Here is a 19,520-nt window from a genome sequence, read left to right on the forward strand (position 1 = left end):
CAACTTTGTTTTTCCAGATGCCACCTTAAGCTCTTCATAATCAAATATGTATACCACTGATTCACACGAATGTACTTCTATATATTCCGTTTGTTCAATTACCAAATTCTTTAGGCAATTAATCAATCCTGAAATCATACCCTTATCATAATTTGAGATCACCAATTTTCTTGAATATTCTTTTAAAATTCTAAACTCACCTATTCAATAATCTGTACCAACTATTATTGCAAAGCTTGATCAGTTTTTGAGCGGCACATAATTATCCATCAAGAAATTCATGTTTGGGATAACAATTTGCAAGCTAGTCAGTCTAGACAAAGATTGCAACTCAGCAAGCTTTGCATTGCTTCTCAAACCCCCCTCATCTTCTCCAGAATCCCAATGCTCAAAACTTTTTAAAACATAGAACTCCTCTAATTTACACAAAGAGGATATGACACCATGTGCTATTCGTGCAAGCTTTTCACAATTGTTCAAAGCTAATATCCTCAAATGAATTAACTAACTAAAAGATATTGGGATCTCCCTAACATTAAAATCATTAAGGCTAAGAACCTCCAGTTTGCTTAGATCCCCAATTTTAGATTAGTTGCCCAATTCACAACCATTAAGATACAATGTTGTAAGATTTGCCAACAAAGAATTTCACTCGGGCAATGGCAATAATTGAGTTTCACTTAAGTCTAGAACTCTAAGATCTTTCATGCCTTGAAAGAAATTGTTATGGAAAACCAATTTGGAATTTCCTTGCAATAGTAAAGAGTGTAACTTTGGGCATTCCAACACATCTGGTATCTCTTTAATATCATTTAACATCAATGAGATACATGTGAGATCTTCAAATGTATATTTGTTGACAACGACCTTACTTACCTCATAATAAACAAAGTAATGCCATTTTTATAATTATTTGACATAACTAGAATTGAACTGTAAGTCAAATTAAACTGAATCAAGCTACCAGTCCAACTCACAAGTTAGACCAAACATAACTCTTTGTAATTTAAGTTCAACTCAGTTTTAAATCCGAATCAACTGTTTTGATTCGATTTCAATTTGAGTTTAACTTAAATGAATACAAGCCAAGCCAAACTAAACCAAGCCAGTTTTCGAGACCAAGATAGCTCGATTCGGTTCCAGTTTTATTTAAAGATGAATATAACCCTTGGATTCTGATAATTTTCACTAATTCCCCTAACAAAACAGACTTCTCACTTTTAACCTCCAGAATCAATCCGATATGCAACTGATAATGTCCAAAGCTAGTGAAGATGTTAAGCTCCGCCATAACACTTGCAAGCCTTTGTCCACAACAACTCTTCTTTCCCAACTAGAACCTCATCAAAGTAAAATCCAGCTCTTCATATTTCTGTCATACCAATCACTCACACAACATTAACAATAAAAGATTTCAACTAGACTTGCTTCCATTTTTTTCACTCAGAATCGAGCCTTTGCCTCAACTGTTCCATCAGCCAGGGAACTTCCAGTGCTGGAGATAATATCCCAGATGACCAGCACTTACAGGTACAGATAAAAATATTTATTATTTATTTATTTGCAGCTTCTCTGTTTTGGACTTTATGGCTGAAAATTTAGTTTTTGTTGTTTGTTGTCTCAGGAGAGTAAAGGGTTCTGGGATTAATGGAAGGTGAGAGCCTTTTAAGCTGAACTATAAGCTCAATCATCAATTCTTTTTTTTTTTTCTTTCTTTCTTTATATGTAGTTTTCACTTGGCCGATGAGAAAATTACCGAGAGAAAAGGAAAAAGGGGGAACTTTTCGCATTGTGACTTTTATTTTTTGACCACTTAACTCAACTCAGCTGACCCTTGTATCTGCATAGGAAATTATATATTCCAACCCCATTGCAAAGTAAAACTATTGGTGATATACAAACTCCAAAAGGCCTTTGCTTTGCTATCTTTCGATGTTGTTACAGAACAATGCATTTAAAATTCTTCATGTGCATAGACATCAAGTAGCTTCAAGAATCTTAAGCAAATATCACTTTCTGTTGAGAAAGACTCACTGTACTTATCACTCATCAACCAACCACACACATGTGAATCTCCTCATAATTGCCTCAAACTCCAAATCTCTGCGCCAAACTAAACAAGTCCATGCCTTTGCACTCCACAATGGATTTCTTCCTAGAAGTGTTTCTCTCTGTGCCTCTTTGATCCTCCGCTATGCTGCTCTCCAAGAATCCAATGCTTGTTTCCTTCTCTTTGAACAGACTATTAGTTATTGCCACACTGCATTTCTGTGGAATACTTTCATTCGGGCTCTATTGGTTGCCCGTGTTCATGATGGTTTTGTTACCTATAATCGAATGGTTAGGACCAGAGTTCCGCTTGATAAACATACCTTCCCTTTTGTTCTCAAGGCATGTGCTGATAATTTGGAACTCCAAAAGGGTATGGAGATTCATGGGCATCTGTTCAAACTTGGTTTTGAAATGGATGTTTTTGTGGGCATACCCTGTTGTTGTTTTATGGTAATTGTGGGCTTTTGGAAAATGTTAGGAGTGTGTTTGATGAAATGCGTGAAAGAGATATTGTTTCCTGGAATACAATTATAGGATTACTTTCGGTTAATGGCTGTTATGTGGAGGCGCTTGATTTATATTGTGATATGATTTTAAGGTCTGGGTTTAAACCAAACTCAGTTACTGTTGTTAGCATTTTGCCAGTTTGTGGGAGCCTTGCAAATGAGGTCATGGCAAGGCAGATTCATTGTTTTGTTGTGAAGGTTGGGTTGGGTGTTCAGGTGACTACCAGTAATGCACTGGTTGATGTGTATGGTAAATGTGGAAATATGATGGCTTCAAGTCAAGTTTTTGATGAAATGGTAGAGAGGAACGAAGTTTCCTGGAATGCCATAATTGCTAGTCTTGCTCATACAGGGTGTAACAAGGATGCATTAAATATGTTTAGGCTGATGATTTGTGCTGGGCTGACACCAAACTCTGTTGCCTTATCTAGTATTTTACCTGTATTGGTTGAAGAAGAATTATTTGGGTTAGGAAAGGAAATCCATGGGTTCTGTTTAAGAATGGGCATTGAATCTGATGTGTTTGTTGCCAACTCAATGATTGATATGTATGCAAAATCAGGCCATCAATCTGAAGCTTCCTGTGTGTTTGACAATATGCTTGTAAAGAACGTTGTTACTTGGAATGCCATGATTGCTAATTTTACTCAAAACGGGCAAGAATTAGCGGCTCTAGAGCTATTAAGAGCAATGTCAGTACATAACAAGATACCTAATTCTGTCACTTTGACGAATGTTCTTCCAGCTTGTGCACGAGTTGGTTTCCTTCATCCAGGAAAAGAAATCCATGCAGTGACCATCCGTATGGGGTTCAACCTTGATCTGTTTGTGACCAATGCTCTGACAGACATGTATGCAAAATGTGGCTGCTTAGATCTGGCTCAAAGTGTTTTTGACATATCCCGTAGGGATGAAATATCTTATAATATATTAATAGTAAGCTATGCTCAAACTAGTGATTGCTCAAAATCTTTGAGTTTATTCTCAGAAATGGGTCTCATGGGTATGATGCATGATGTGGTTTCCTTTGTGGGTGCTATATCAGCTTGTGGAAAATTAGCTGCAACCAAGCAAGGGATAGAGATCCATGCAGTCGTGACAAGAAAGCTTTTTCACACACACCTCTTTGTTGCTAATTCACTTTTGGACTTTTATTCCAGATGTTGACGGATTGATATAGCTGACAAGATCTTTGTGAGGATTCCAAATAAAGATGCAGCCTCGTGGAATACTATGATTTTGGGTTATGGAATGCTTGGTGATTTGGACATGGCTATCAATCTCTTTGAAAATATGAGGGAAAGTGGAGTGCAATATGATTCAGTTTCATATATTGCAGTTTTGTCAGCCTGTAGCCATGGAGGATTTGTTGAAAAAGGGAGGAAATACTTTGAGGAAATGCAGGCTCAGAATATTAAGCCGACACAAATGCACTATGCTTGTATGGTTGATCTCCTTGGACGAGCTGGCCTTATGGAAGATGTAGTGGAACTTATAAAAAATTTGCCCATCATACCGGAGTCCAATATATGGGGTGCTTTGCTTGGGGCATGCCGAATCCATGGTAATATAGAGTTGGGGTCTTGGGCAGCTGAGCATTTGCTTAAGTTGAAACCTGAACATTGTGGGTATTATATTCTTCTTTCAAACATGTATGCAGAAGCTGGGAAATGGGATGAGGCAAACAAGATTAGGGAATTGATGAAGTCAAGAGGGGCAAAGAAAAATCCTGGTTACAGTTGGGTTCAAACAGGGGACCAGGTACAAGCATTTGTGGTTGGAGAGGTAATGGAGAACTCCACTCCAGGTCTTTGGCATGAAGAACAGGGTTAAATTTGTTAAAGAAATCTGAGTTTTATGGTTGTTTGCTGACGTACAAGTCTTGGCAGCATCAAAAGTGAACCAGAAAACTGAATAGCAGAAATTTTTTAAGTATCCGGAAGACCAAAAGGAGATGAATTGCATCGAACTTTTGCTTGGTAGAGTACTTGATAGATAAGTACTCCTTTTATGGGTAACTTTCATCATTTCAGTAAAGTACTCTCCAAATCTCTGAGCCTGCAAGAAATATTCTTGTGCACACACCAAGAAATAAAAAATTCAGATTGATTCTTTAAGTTTCTATGTGTCAAATAAATGTTTAAAATTGCAATTTTTTTATAATTTAATATTTTCTATCATTATGCAAAAACAATTGAGAACTTCTTTGTGAGTATTTGAGACTTTGAAAACATTTAATACTAGTTGAAAAATATAACTGTAATACCTCTAGAAAAATTTCACATCTACAATACATGGAAGAAGTGTTAAGTATGCATGAATATCTTATATCGTTTAAAGATGCTAATAAAAGATTAGTTAAATAGTTTGTGAGTTTGAAACTATCAAAATGTGTTTTGGTTACAACCGCATGTTCTTAAAGATTTTGGAAATTGTCTCCAAAATAATGGAGAAAAGGGAACGACCAAAACTTTGACAATGTTTTTCCTTAGGAACTTAAGGTGAAATGAAGTTTTGTTTCCTTAGCTACATGTTGTAGACAACCTACATAGTGTTTGAATCTTTCTTTATGTTTTCACCAGGCTGACTCAGCTGAAATCAATCCAAAGATTGCAAAGCTTGGGCGTGCTGCATTGCTAGCTTAATGGTTGTATGATGGCGTTACATATACCACTTTCTTTTTCTTGGCATTCCTCGGCTATGACAAAAGTTCTGGCAAGAACCCGGCTGCTAATCTCCAGGCACTTTTAGGGGTATGAAATACTGCACTTTCGATATTTGTTGCTTGAAAGCTCTACTTTTTTATACATAGTTTCAAAGTCGTTCATTCAGGCTCAGTTATTCTCAACAGGAAAAAAGAAACCATCTCTATCTATTGAAAGTTTCTCTGATGGTTTTACAAACCATACCTGACCTGTCAGTTCAACCAGCAACTGGTTGCTAATTCGATTGGGAGATGGTTCACACTTGGTATGGGTTTTGAATTGGGATGAACCCTGGTCAAACTAGCCCAAATATGTTGGTTTACGGATCAACTGCTGACTTAACCCGATGAAAGCCATACGTTGACAGCAACATCATGACGTCATAAAAATAAGCATTTTTTTTCCCTTGCAATCCTGTGTCTCAGCCATCACATAACTTGGCAAACACCACCCGCATGGCATCAGCCTAATTTTTTTCATTTAACCTATCTTTTGACTATTATATGGAGATATTATGTGTGCACCATCAATCCTCAGATTGTTATCTTGATGTGGACTGGGAACAACATAACCAGGCCATTTTGAGTTGCCAGAGCAGCAGCGCCGGCTTCACTTGTTGACAAAGGTTTGAAGAGGATCCAAAACTATTTCAGGTTTCCAAATCTTGTCTATGCATTTGCCCCTGTTGTCTCCATAGTTGGTGCTTCATGTTTAACAGTCGTTGGGTTGCTTATCCTTTCCAGACGTTGAAAAAATTCTCTCATCAAAGAGCAAAAAATGAAGTGAAAACTCCTTGTGCTTGTGCTTGTATATATTTTAGAAATTGTGTCATTTGATTCTAATATTTTCTGGCTGTTCTCTTGAATATAGAAGGAAAACTGATGCTTAGTCAATGTTTTTAGACTGATAGTAGACCTTGACCCGGTCTAGGGGCTGCTCTGAATCTTGATTGTTCAGTTAGTGATCGAATAAATAAATATTATAATAATGTTTAATCAAACAAATTTGTGGTCTAATGGTGTATGGTGTATATTCCTGACAAAACAGATTGAGTTTAAGTCTGAACAATTGTAAAATTTTACATGCTGACATTACTATGACAATTTGACTGAATGAACTTAATAGTTGAACGATGACTTGACGTGGTTTGCCTTCTTCAACCGTGGTTTACTTGTCCAATGGTTAATTAAATTTTAGACATCGACTTAGACTAGATTGTCCATCAAATCTCAACCGAACTAGTTTGATCGATTGGTTTGGTTTGGGTTTTAAATAATGCCTCAAATGACGCTTGCCTAAATTATAGGTGGGAGTATTTGTTTTAATACTCTCTTGTTGGGGCAGATTTAAGGTAAGCTAGTTCAAGTTTGATTGTCAACTCGATTTAATCAAGTTCGTGCTCAAATTCAAGCATAAGGGATTTTATACTGTCAAGCTCAACTTTGAGGTATATTTGACACATGATTGCAACTAAAAGACATGATAATGATTCATACAAAATTATATGTCCTAAGAAGAATCACACCTTGTAAGCTAGTTATTGATTGGGCAATAAAAAATCATATAAATTTTATACTATAAACTCATATTTTCTAATGTAGGATCTAAGTTTCATATCTTACATTTGGTCAATACTTTATACTTGAGATTGAAACATGTTTCCACATAAATAATATTAGAAAGAACATCTAAGATAGAATAACATCACTGCATAAAAGCTCCCCATTTTCATGTACAACAAACAAAATCCCTGGCGTGTCATGCCGTTTTGATCAAACTATGAAATCACCCGTTCATATGATACTCAGCTGCTATTCCACTTTTTTGAAAATCTGGTGTCTACCACTCTAAATCGCCTTTAAAGGAGATTACTCTTGAATGCAAGTATCATTTTTTGCAACATAAGCAAAACGAATGCTAATATAGAACCGAACAACAGTTTGACAGCATATCTCACAAAGTCATTGTCATCTTCATTGGAAATGTTCCTTGAAGAAGATATAGCGGTTGCTGAAGGGAAGGCTTCTAGTACTGCATCTGCCAAATCCCTGATGAAGGAAGACGTGCGGTTGAGGGTGGCTACATGTCTCCAGTTTTGAATGCTGGATTCAAGAGCCAACTCCCTGTACTTCATGTCAATCTCTTCAAGTGTTTCAATGTGCTCACTCACAAAACTGCAATGGTAAACACTCCGTAGATAGCCATTTTAGTGCTTGTATCAACACACGATATTGCTATTTTTGTATCTAGTCATAAGTCTTATACCTGACTAGAATTGCTAGAAGACTCTTAACACCTTTCTGAGAGAACTTCACTAGTGTAGGAATTAAACCTAATGATGAGGATGAATAAGACAGTGCTCATAATTTAGGGCAGACAAGAAAGATTAAAATAAAGAAATTGGATTTTAAAGTCAAACCTGGTATGTCACAGTATGATCGTTGCCAAATCCTTGGCTTTTCAAGTTCTGCACTACTACATCTTTTTTCTGCATGGAATACCAGCATTCTCAACATAATTGACCGGAACTCCATGGGCACTAAACAATTTCGTTACCTGTAGTTCCACATACAAAAATCAAAGAAAAGTTGTAGAGACTCATCCCATCAAATCACCACAACCCCCAGGCAAGTCAAATTTTAATATATGTACTGACTTTTTGCTGCAAAAGAATCATACACAAGAAGAGTATTTCCATAAATTAAATGCACCTCCTCAGGCTTAGAGAATTCCCCAACTCTTCATGAATCATGCCAGCCATAGACTTGATGTAACCTCTAGTTGATACCAGGACTGTAAGATAGAAACAGCCTTGATATATATGCATATTCCCTGACTTATTATTCTCTTTCAGAAATGGTTTATGATATACAAATTGATTTACTACAGGCAAGAAATTACAGAAGATACTCTTCAGAAGCAGCACCTAAATATTCTCTTCAGAACACAGATGCTTGATCCAATTGTTGATGCAAGCAGCAGCCGTTTCTCCTTTCTCATTCATGATTATTTCTTCTATATTCAAGGATTAAGTCATTTGAGCTTACATATAATGTAATAATGCGAAAACACTGATGGAAATCTGTTACATACCTGTTTCCAAACTTCTTTTCACCTCAGTTTTCCATTACAAATGTTTAACCACAAGTATGCTTTCTTCCTACTATGTTCAAAAACAATATAATTGTATCAGTTTGAGAAATTAAATATGCATTGGAGCTATAACAGCAAAAGTGAAGGAATTCAGAACCAAAATTATGAGTATATGACATGTGTCTCCTTTGCTAAGCGCCCATTGGTGTGCTACCTTGCCACACTGAAATTGCTCACCTGTTTGTGATATTGATAATGCATACTCATGAATGTTGCAATAAGGATTTTATTCAACGCTATTTCTAGGAAAAATTTAATGAATCAAAATTCAACAGACTATAAATTGCAAATGATATCTAAAAACTCTTCACCTTGTCTGGTTTCCTTTTTCCGCAACAGTTCCATGCTGTGTATTCCCCTGCATTTTCTGTTACCATTTTTATAATGTGAATTTAAACAGACTATGTTGTGATTATGGTAAGGGGGCATAAAGCCACGGAAGAAAGTACTTTACATCCAAATATTGTTCAAATAGTATAAATATTTACAATTGAATTGAATTCTTATATAAACATGCAAGCTCTTGCATTGCTAGGAAATGAACTTTAATCAATATAAAATTAATGTTAAATTTGATTCTAATCATAAAAATTTGATGAACAAGATTCAAACCAGTATGCATTGCAGAATCAAGTTTCAGTTGATGAATTTCAGGTAATCCTTCTGCTCTTACTTCTATTACGATTAATTACACTTCAGATTTTGTCAATCTCTAGATAATTAAATCAAAGTTCATTTGTTATAGAAAAGCCAGTTCAACCTAACTAAGCCCACCACATTGATGTAAAATGAGAAAACTAACAAACAACAGTAACCAAAGTTACAATAGAAGAGAAAAGCAGCACATACCACTGCGATGAGCACACTTCTTTGTCGAACTCAAAGTGTTAAGGTTGCAGCAGATGGTATTGACAGGAAGCCTAACGCCATTGATTTTAACAGGAAGATCTTCCTTGGCCTTTAAGAAAAGTAAAGATAATTGTGGGGGTGTCTTTGCAAATATAACTATAAGGTAAAACTATCATTTAGGTTGCAATATATTAAAAAAAAATATTAAAAAGATAACCCAGAGCCAGCCAGATGTCCCCTTACTTTTAATAAAATTAAAAAAAAAAAAAAAAGAAATCTCATACAAGAGTTATACCATTTAGTTGAACCTTCCTAATTCTCCTGAAAAATAAATCAGACTTTTAAACAATTTATGACTAACTAAATAAACATATTTTAGGAAGAAAGTAGCTATTATCGAGTGACAATTATTTTCAAACACAATTTATTAAAAAAATGTAATTGTTTACAATCCACAACTAATTAATTCACATACCTAAACAAATTTTTGTACCGTAAGGTCAAGGTTACGCATTCATTGTCCTCCTATCTTAGTCAATGGATGTATCACAACATTGATTAAGATAGGAGGACATCCATAATCAAGGTCTTCATTATCGGACATCCATAAATCTTAAGTGTATATAAAACTGGTACACTTCCCCAGTTTTGAAGTGCATTTAAGAGGCAATTCTCTGTGCTCCATGTCAATCTTTTCAAGACTATGTGCTTACTCATAAAGCTGAAATTGTAAATACTATAATCAATTTAACCTTTCTGGCAGAGCTCAATGAGAACTTCATCATTGTTGGGCTTCAATCATTGTACAGGCCTTACTCGACTAACAAAACAAAAGAAGGGGAAAGAAATGAATATTAAAAGGAATTAACCAACAAAACATTATAGTGCCCAACCTAATGGCGGAAAAAATTATTAGAGATCAAGAAAGTCAATAAACAACAATTGTGACAGTACTCGTAATTACGGGCAGACAAGAAAGATGAATCTAAAACTTATGAAACTCGGTTTTATTGTCAAACCTGGCATGTTAGAGTATGACTGTTGCCGAATCCACAGCTTTTCAAGTTCTGCACTCCTCTGGTCTTTTTATGGATTACTAGCATTCGCAACATAACTGACTGGTACTCCATGGGCACTAAAGAATTTCATTACCAGCACTTCCACATATAAAAGTCAAATTTTAATATCTATATACACTGATTTTTGTGCTGCAAAAGAATCATATACAGGAAGAGTATTTCCAGAAATTTAAATGCACCTCATCAGGCTTAGGTAATTTCTCCAACGCTTTCTGAATCACGTCATCCAATTGTTGATACTAGGGCCCATATGATAGAAACAGGCTGCCTTGATATATATGCATCCTACCTGGCATATTATTCTCACTCAGAAATGGTTTATGATATAAAAATTAATTTACTGCACGCAAGCAATCAGAGAATATACTAAAACAGAAGCAGCACCTACATATTCTCTCCAGCAGAGAGATTCTTCACCCAGTTGTAGAAATAGAGAACTGTGGATAAATCCTTTTCTGAAACAAAATGAGTTTCATCTTATTTAAGCTAGGAACGCCATCTTCTCTGTTGATGCAAACATCCGCCTTTTCTCCTTTCTTGTTCATGATTATTTCTTCCATATTTGATCATTAAGTCATTTGAGCTTACATGTAATAATGAGAATACATTGATGGCAATTTGTTAACGTGCCTGTTTTCAAGCTTGTTTTCCCCGAGATTTTGCATCACAAATTTCAACCAAATGAATGTTTTCTTAATACTCCATGCTCAAAAACAAAAGAATTGTATCAGTATGACAAATTAAATTGGCATTAGAGCTATATCAGCAAGAGTGAGGGAGTTCAGTACCTTAATTAAATGAGCATATGACAAGTGTCTCATCTGCTAAGTTTCCATCAGCATGCAACCTTGCCACCCGGAAATTGCCCACCTGTTTGTGATATTGATAATGCATAATCATTAATATTGAAGTAAGGATTTTATTCCTTGCTATTTATAGGAAAAATTTAATGAATAAAAATTCAACAGTATAAATTGCAAATGATATCTAAAACCTCTTCAGCTTGTCTGCTTTTCCTTTTCTGCTACAATTCCATGCCCTGTACTCCCCTGCATTTTCAGTTGCAATTTTCTGATGTGAATCTAAATAAACTATTTTGTTGGGATTATGGTAAGGGGCAGTCAAGCCATTGAAGAAAGAAAAAGGTATTTTACATCTAAATATTGTACAAATAGTATAAATATTTACAATTCAATTGAATTCATATATAAGCATCCCAAGATCTTGCATTGCTAGGAAATGAACATTAAACACAATTCTCACTTTGATTTATTAGATATTAAATTGCCTCTTTGAAGTTCATTAATCAATATTAAGTTAATGTTTAATTTCATTGTGTTCATAAAAAATTGATGAACCTGATTCACACGAGTATGCATTGCAGAATCAAGTCTCAGTTGATGCATTTTCAGGTAATTTTCACTGCTTTTTCTTCTCCTTCTCTATTGTTATTCGAACAAAAGAGAAACATCTAATGGGAGCTGTTTCAAATTTTGAACACATACATGCCACCATAATAAGAACATATGTCAAGCCCTGCATAACAAGGACCTATGCCAGTGAAGCCCCAAGTTGCTGAACATAAAGACATGTAATTTGAAAATTGATTTTACTGTTTCTGAACTCTTTTTTCACTTAGTTTTTTCTAACAAGATAAAAAAATCCAATCAAATCAATTAATTACACTTCAGATTTCGTCCATCTTTAAATAATTAAATCAAAGTTCATTTCTAATAGAAAAGTCCGCTCAACCTAACTAAATCCACCGCATTCATAGAAAATGAGCAAATTAACAGAAAAGAGAATCTACAGTTATGATAAAAGAGAAAAGTGCAGCACATACTACTGCCATGAGCACGCTTCTTTGTCGAATTCAAAGTCGTTAGGGTTGCGGCAGATGGTATCGACGGGAAGCCTAAGTCCGTCGATTTTAACAGGAAGATCTTCCTTGGCCTTTAAGAAGAAGTAAAGATAATTATGGGGATCAGATTGCAAAAAATTAAAAGGTGAAGCTGTATTTGGTGACGATAAATTTATAATATTAAAATATCCCACAGCCAGCCTCAGAAAACCTTATTCTGAATAGAATATCCAATTAACCCCTCTATACTTGTAAAATTATCGCTGATTCCCCTAGTAGAGTTGCTTCCCTTACCTTTAATCAGCAAGTAGAGTGAGGGAATTTCAGTACCTTGATTAAACGAGCTTATGAAACATATCTCCCTGCTAGCTTTCCATCAATCTTGTCATTGTCTCAGTTAGGTCGGTGTTTACTTTTTCTTCTGTAATTCAAACAATAGAGACATAATAGAAGTAGTGTTTTTAAGAATTCAAAATTCGAAGATGTAATTACAAATATAAAATCTTGTAATTTGTTATTGAATTTGTGATACATAATTCATAAATTACTCAAACAAGATAAAAAAATCCAATCCTATCAATTAATTACAGTTCAGATTTTGTCCATCTTTAAATAATTAAATCAAGTTCATTTCTAATAGAAAATCCACCGCATTCATAGAAAATGAGCAAATTAACAAAAAAGAGAATCTGCAGTTATGATAAAAGAGAGAAGTGCAGCACATACCACTGCCATGAGCACACTTCTTTGTCAAACTCAAAGTCGTTAGGGTTGCGGCAGATGGCATCGACGGGAAGCCCAAGGCCGTTGATTTTAACAGGAAGATCTTCCTTGGCCTTACCAAAAGTAAAGATAATTGTGGGGATCAGTCTGCACAAAAATAAAAGGTAAAACTATCACTTAGGTTGCAATAAATTTGTAATTTAAAAAATATCCCAGAGCCAGCTAGATATACCCTCACTTTCAATAGAATTTTAAGAAACCCCTCTATACTTGTACAATTATCGTTAATTTCCCTTGTAGAATTGCTTCCCTTCCCTTTTGTCAGCAAGTAGGCCTTAGAGGGAGGGAATTTCAGTACCTTGATTAAACGAGCTTATGAAACATGTCTCCCCTGCTAGCTTTCCATCGATCTCATCATTGTCTCAGTTGGTGTTTAATCCTTTTCACTTTTCTGCTTTTACTTCTTCTTCTATATTTCAAACAACAGAAACATAATAGAAGTAGTGTTTTTAAGAATTCAAAATTCACAGATGTAATTACAAATATAAAATCTTTAAATTACTTCAACAAGAATAATAATTTGTTATTGAATTTGTGATACATAATTCATACCAATTAGTCGTTTCCTTGCAATTTTCTCCTGCAAAACCAATCACAATTTTTATATTATTATGTCATACTGCTAACTAAACATATTTTAAAAAGACAATACAATTTATTCAAAAATATTTACAATTGTTTACAATCAACAATTATCTAATTCACATACCTGTTCTTCTATGAACAATTGCTCAACTGTGAAGTTCAGGTTACCCATCCATCGTCCTTCCTTGTGATTAAGCATAACTTCGTTAAGCTTTGGTGTCAGTTGTTCTCCATAGCCAAAAATCTTCAATTTTGGGCATGTACTTATCCGAATTCTCTCCAAAATTGGAAATTCAATAGAATATGAGACTGAGCTAAAACAACCAATGTTTCTTAGCCATTTAAACCCCAAGTAGGACAAACTAGGAAAAACAATCTTCTTTGCTAATGATGATGATACTTCCTCATTTGTGACTATTTCTTCCAATGTTGAGCAAGAATATACTTGAAGTCTTCTGAGCTTCACAAGGCCTTCGACTATGGAGGGGGTGAAGAGACTTTTTAATTTATTGCATCTTTGTATATTTATAGAAGTTAAGTTTCCCAAACTTGGGGAGGTTGTGGTGAGATCTTTCCTTGGTGGTATTATTTCCTCTTCTTCTTTCATTATGAAAATCTCTTCTAAATTGTTACAATCATATATCTCCATTTCTTCCAAACTAATAAGACTCTGCAACAAAGATTGTGAAAATAGCTTAACTAACCTTGGACACATCCGTAATATTATTCTCTTCAAGTTGCAAAGGTTTATGTATTGAGTTTCACCTTTCCATATATGTGTCATGTTTTGCAGATTTATCAAATATAGTTCCTTTAATGACGAAAGCAACTTTGTTTTTCCATATGTCACCTTAAGCACTTCACAATCAAATATATATACCACTGATTTACACTTGGCTACTCCTATAGATTCCGTTTGTTCAATTACCAAATTCTTTTGGCAATTAATCAATCCTGAAATCAAAACCTTATCATCATTTAACATCAACAATTTTCTTGAATATTCTTTTGAAGAAAGCCTAAACACGTTTGTGTCAAAATCTTCTACACCACCTATTATTATTGCAAAGTTTGATAAGTTTTTGAACGGCACATCATTATCAATTGAGAAATCCAAGTTTGGGATAGCAATTTGCAAGCTAGTCAATCTAGACAAAGATTGTAACTCAGCAAGCTTTGCATTGCTTCTCAAACCCCCCTCACCTCCTTCCGAATACCAATGCTTAAAACTTTTTAAAACATACAACTCCTCTAATTTACATAGAGAGGATATGACACCACGTGCTATTTGTGCAAGCTTCTTACAATTGTTCAAAGCTAATAACCTCAAATGAATTAATTGACTGAAAGATATTGGGATCTCCCTAACATTAGAATTATTAAGGCTAAGAATTTCTAGTTTACTTAGTTGCCCGATAATAGATAGGTCACCTAACTTGCAACCATTAAGATACAATGTTGTAAGATTTGCCAGCAAAGAAAGTGACTCTGGCAGTGACAATAATTGAGTTTTACTCAAGTCTAAAACTCTAAGATCTTTCATGCCTTGAAAGAAATTGTTAGGGAAAACCATTTTAGAATTTCCTTGCAATAGTAAAGACTGTAACTTTGGGCATTCCATCACATCTGGCACTTCTTTAATATCATTTGACATTAATGAGATACATGTGAGATCTTCATATGTATCTCTGTTTGGCCACTCTTTTAGACCAATGCCAGCTTTGACCAAGAATATTTGGTTGTATTTAGGTGCTATTATATGTGCAACATCGCGTACAACATCATGCAATTTTACATACTCTTTCATAGAGTAGGGATCTTTCTCATAAATCAAGAGAAAAGAAGAGGTCAAGGTACTTACAACAGCATGTGCTTTGTGTCTAACATCCTTCAGTGTCTCAACATTTTTGAACCACCTCAAAGCCACTCCATATGTAACTAAAACTTCAATTGGGATTTTAAAATCCTCTGGAAATATGCTACAAAAAAAGAACAATGATTTTGCATTCTCGCTTTCTAGATATTTGATGCTCAACTCCAAAGATGAAATCACACTTCCTTGCATCCCTAGGATATCTGTTGGAGTAGACGTTTTTAGTTGTCGTGCCGCATCAATCCACACATGCTCATTTTTGTTTTTTAATGCCCTTGCTATCGTCACGATTGCAATTGGCAAGCCATCACATTCGGTGACTACTTCTCTTGCGATTGGACTCATGACAGAATTTTCAACATCCATTCCAACAACCTCCTTGAATAGCTCCCACGATTCCTGTTTTGATAAAGTTCCAACAATAGATATTTTGTTACAATCCATCTCATCACACACATCTTTGCTTCGAGAGGTAAGCATGATCTTACAACCTCTATGGTCCTTCCCAAAAGGAATACCAATCTCCTCCAATTTAATTCTTCCCCAAACATCATCCAATATTATGAGGATTCGTTTCTCCTTCTTAATTCTTTCCCACAGGGAACTAGCTCGTGTTGATTCAGGAAAATCAGGTAATGATTTCAGATCTAGCATGTAAGCAATTTCCCTTTGAATATTCATGATAGTTGGGGTTTGAGACACAACTACCATAACTACTGAATTATACAACTTTTCTTCTTCAGCTAGTTTGCCAACTTGTTTCACTAGTGTGGTCTTACCCACACCCCCCATCCCACATATTCCAATTATGCTGACCTTGTCATCTTTCAAGGCCTCCATAATTTCATTCTTGATTGATTCTCTGGATTCAAAAATTCCAGAAAATCCCACAGTTGGAGAGATAATGCTTGAAGGAGGAGGAGCAGGCTGAGATAGAGTTTGAAATTTTCCATCTTCTTGGAGCTGAGTGATCACCGTTATCTTCTGCTTTGCCACCTTGCTGAACCGGTAACGCAATAGAACATTAATGCACCAACCTTTGAAGCACATCTTGTTCACATTGCCTTCATCTTCCAAAAACGTTTCTGCTTCTGCAGAGACATTATCAACTTCAGATATCCAGCTTTGGACATCAGGTAAGATAATTTCTCTGTTTCTTTCAGCAGCATCAATTCTCATTTGCATGCTGTCTCTGGTAGCCTTGAGTTTCTGAGCTTGCTTTTGTAAAGTTTCGATGTTGTCATTGTATTTAAGCAGGTAGCCAATCTGACGTCCTGCTGCATCAAACAAGCGGGTGAAAATAATTTCAGAAATTGAACTAACAGATGAAGTAACAATTTCCATGATGTAAATTTTGAGTGTTTTTGGTTGTCGAGAGATCGAGGATGAATAATGATTGATAGAAGGTAGGAAAGAGAAGAGAATGGCATGTGATTCATCTTTTATAATTCTTTTAAAAGTTATTCTTTTGTTTCATCGCTACTCTACAAAACAGAGTCAGGAATCTTTTCAACTATTCTACAAAACAGAGGAAAACAGAGGACATTTCATGTATACCTATATGACTTAAACAATTTACAAATTTCCTTTGGGTATTTTGGAATTCATTTATACTTGAATTGCCTCTCAAGTCTTCTTTGTTCCATCTTTGCCTTTGCTCTCAAATCAAGGCTACTTGCTTAATATTCTCTTCTTTTATAATTTCCATAGTATAAAGAATATGTGTATGCAGATTGATGTATTATTTCTACCTGAAAAGAAGTTAATAGGAGTTAACATATTCAAAAATTAATAACTCTAATATTTGAAAATGTGTTGGATATAATATATACAAATTGTTTCCAAACTAAAGACTAGAGAAAATGACTTGTATATATTTTGATTTATTTCTACCAAAGGCATTTTCATTGGATACTATCTTTTGCTTTGATTGTCTTCGATTTGGAGAGATTGAGAATGAACAATAATGGATAGAATGTAGGAAAGAGAGGTAAATGACACGCAATTCAGCTTTTAAAGAGAGATTCGAATCCTCATAACAAACTTAAGAATCTATTATAACAAAAAGGAGAAGAATTACAGCATCAAACAATTGAAAGAGAAAAGAGAAAGACTTTGAAAGTATAAAAGATTTCATATAGAAGAAGCCTTGGGTCTCAAGGCTTCTTTGGTTCTAATATAATTGAAAAGATTATTCTTTCCTCTCATTTTTTGCTCTAATTCCAAAAGGCTTTGCTCTCAACTCAAGCTTAATATTCTTTTCTTTTCTTCTATAATCACTAAAGTGTTGTAGAGATCTTATTTTTATTCTGAAAGCACTTAATATGATTTACCGATTTCACAAGCGTACCCATGAGATAGATTAGATTAATTAAGAGATATTCAATTTACTTTACAATTTTAATTATGTTGTATATGTTGAAATAACATGGGCATACATGGATTACATTTGTTAACCTTTTTAATAAAAAACTAGGTGAATGTGTAATTCAGAAAAAATTTATTTTATGAGTCTAATCTAATCATTCGAAAACAGGTCAGTATACTTCATATTGTAGTTATCAAATTTAGGTTATAAGTGTAAATTAATATAAGTTATTAGGCTTTTGATGAGAGAGGTTAATTAACTCTTTTAATTTTAAATAAAAGGAAGGTAGAAGTCCCCTTCTCCGATTGATAAAAAACACATAACATTTTGGCACCCTTTTTGCATAACACATTCTGAAATTGGGAAGGAAAACTTTGCTTGAGGATTGACAATCAATCCTTCCTGCATCAATTTTCTTAACAGATGGCACAAACATGATTGTCTTAGTCCCTAATTTATGAATATAAATGATTCTATTTCCTTTTGTAGCTCTTGGGTTTTTTCTTTTCTTGATAACGAGAAACCCCACCTGACCACCCAGGTTTAGTGACCAATAAATCAAGAGTATTATCTCAGTATGCTCCCAAATGATTTATACCAAAGCTCTCCACCTTGGAAGCCCACCCCTTGGAGGCTACCTCTGGATTTTGCTTCAGTTTCTACGCCCTGCAACTCCTGCACATTCACGTAAGTTTTAGATCCCAGCGAACTATTTGCACTCTCTTCAGCTTTTGTTCCCTGCAATCCATCAGCAGTTACCTGGTTACACAACACTTGATTCAGTTCAGCAAGAAAGCTAAGCTCTGATTTCTCAACACTTTGAAGTGACACATTCAGTCTGGCTTGATAAAAACATTACTATTATTTTCATATAAAATTGGCAAGTACTATTCTAATTCATAGAAAACCAATTTCTGTACAAACTCATTTTAAAGTTTCTATAATATTGATTCGATAATGTTAAAAGAACATGTACGATATGTTAAAAGAAAAAGAAGCAGCAGAAATGTGCTTGTCTTGATTATTTCCAAGTATCACCAAACAAATTGTTATCACACATCAAACTAAATCAAGAACTCCGTTTAACAGATCTATTCCCTAATTATGGGAAAAATAATTTCCCCCATTTTCTTGTATAACAAACAAAATCCTTGCTATGACTAGGAATTTTGAAAAAAATATGTTACTCTGTTTGAAACTTTAATTGCTGAAACGTTTTTAATATATATATATATATATAGTGATAATAGGGCCTGTATGATAAAAACAGGCAGCCCTGACATATATGCATCTTCCCTGGCATGCCATTCTCACTCAGAAATGCTTTATGATATAAAAATTGATTTACTAAGGCAAGCAACTAGAGAATATAGTAAAACAGAAGTAGCACCTAAATAGTCTCTCCAGCAGACAGATTCTTGACCCAGTTGTAGAAATAGAGAACTGTGGATAAATCCTCTTCTGAAACGAAGGGATTTTCTTCTAATTTAAGCTAGGAACACCATCTTCTCTATTATGGAAACACCTGCCTTTTCTCCTTTCTTCTTCATGATTATTTCTTCTATATTTGATCATTAAGTTATTTGAGCTTACAAATAATGTAATAATGAGAATAAAATGATGGCAATTTGTTAACATACCTGTTTTCAAGCTTGTTTTCCCCTAAATTTTGCGTTACAAATTTCAACCAAATGAATGTTCTCTTC

The 19,520-nt window shown here is 34.7% G+C and overlaps 2 protein-coding genes and 1 pseudogene across 17 annotated transcripts in view; 1 reads left to right on the plus strand and 2 right to left on the minus strand.

Annotated features, from left to right (window-relative positions):
• The first annotated feature begins 1,812 nt into the window (after positions 1 to 1,812).
• On the plus strand, positions 1,813 to 4,738 carry LOC123209296 (annotated as a pseudogene).
• A 2,214-nt stretch (positions 4,739 to 6,952) lies between these two features.
• The window catches only part of LOC123209291 (probable disease resistance protein At1g61190), a 43,633-nt gene continuing 31,065 nt past the window's right edge, over positions 6,953 to 19,520 (minus strand). For 3 of the 16 annotated variants that reach the window (XM_044627274.1, XM_044627268.1, XM_044627267.1), the window contains 3 exons: positions 8,728 to 8,783; positions 8,514 to 8,593; positions 8,357 to 8,423 (listed from right to left, as the gene is read on the minus strand). The gene's annotated coding sequence lies outside the window, so the exon portion shown is untranslated. The other 13 variants (XM_044627283.1, XM_044627266.1, XM_044627278.1 and 10 more) reach the window with 11 other exon arrangements.
• Positions 14,518 to 16,790, minus strand: LOC123201068 (disease resistance protein UNI-like). The gene is made up of 2 exons (XM_044616523.1): positions 14,662 to 16,790; positions 14,518 to 14,527 (listed from the first exon to the last, which is right to left on the minus strand). The coding sequence occupies exons 1-2, from the start codon at positions 16,788 to 16,790 to the stop codon at positions 14,518 to 14,520; spliced, it is 2,139 nt and encodes a 712-aa protein (XP_044472458.1).

Source organism: Mangifera indica, chromosome 2 (genome assembly GCF_011075055.1).
Source record: "Mangifera indica cultivar Alphonso chromosome 2, CATAS_Mindica_2.1, whole genome shotgun sequence".
Taxonomy (NCBI): Eukaryota; Viridiplantae; Streptophyta; class Magnoliopsida; order Sapindales; family Anacardiaceae; genus Mangifera; species Mangifera indica.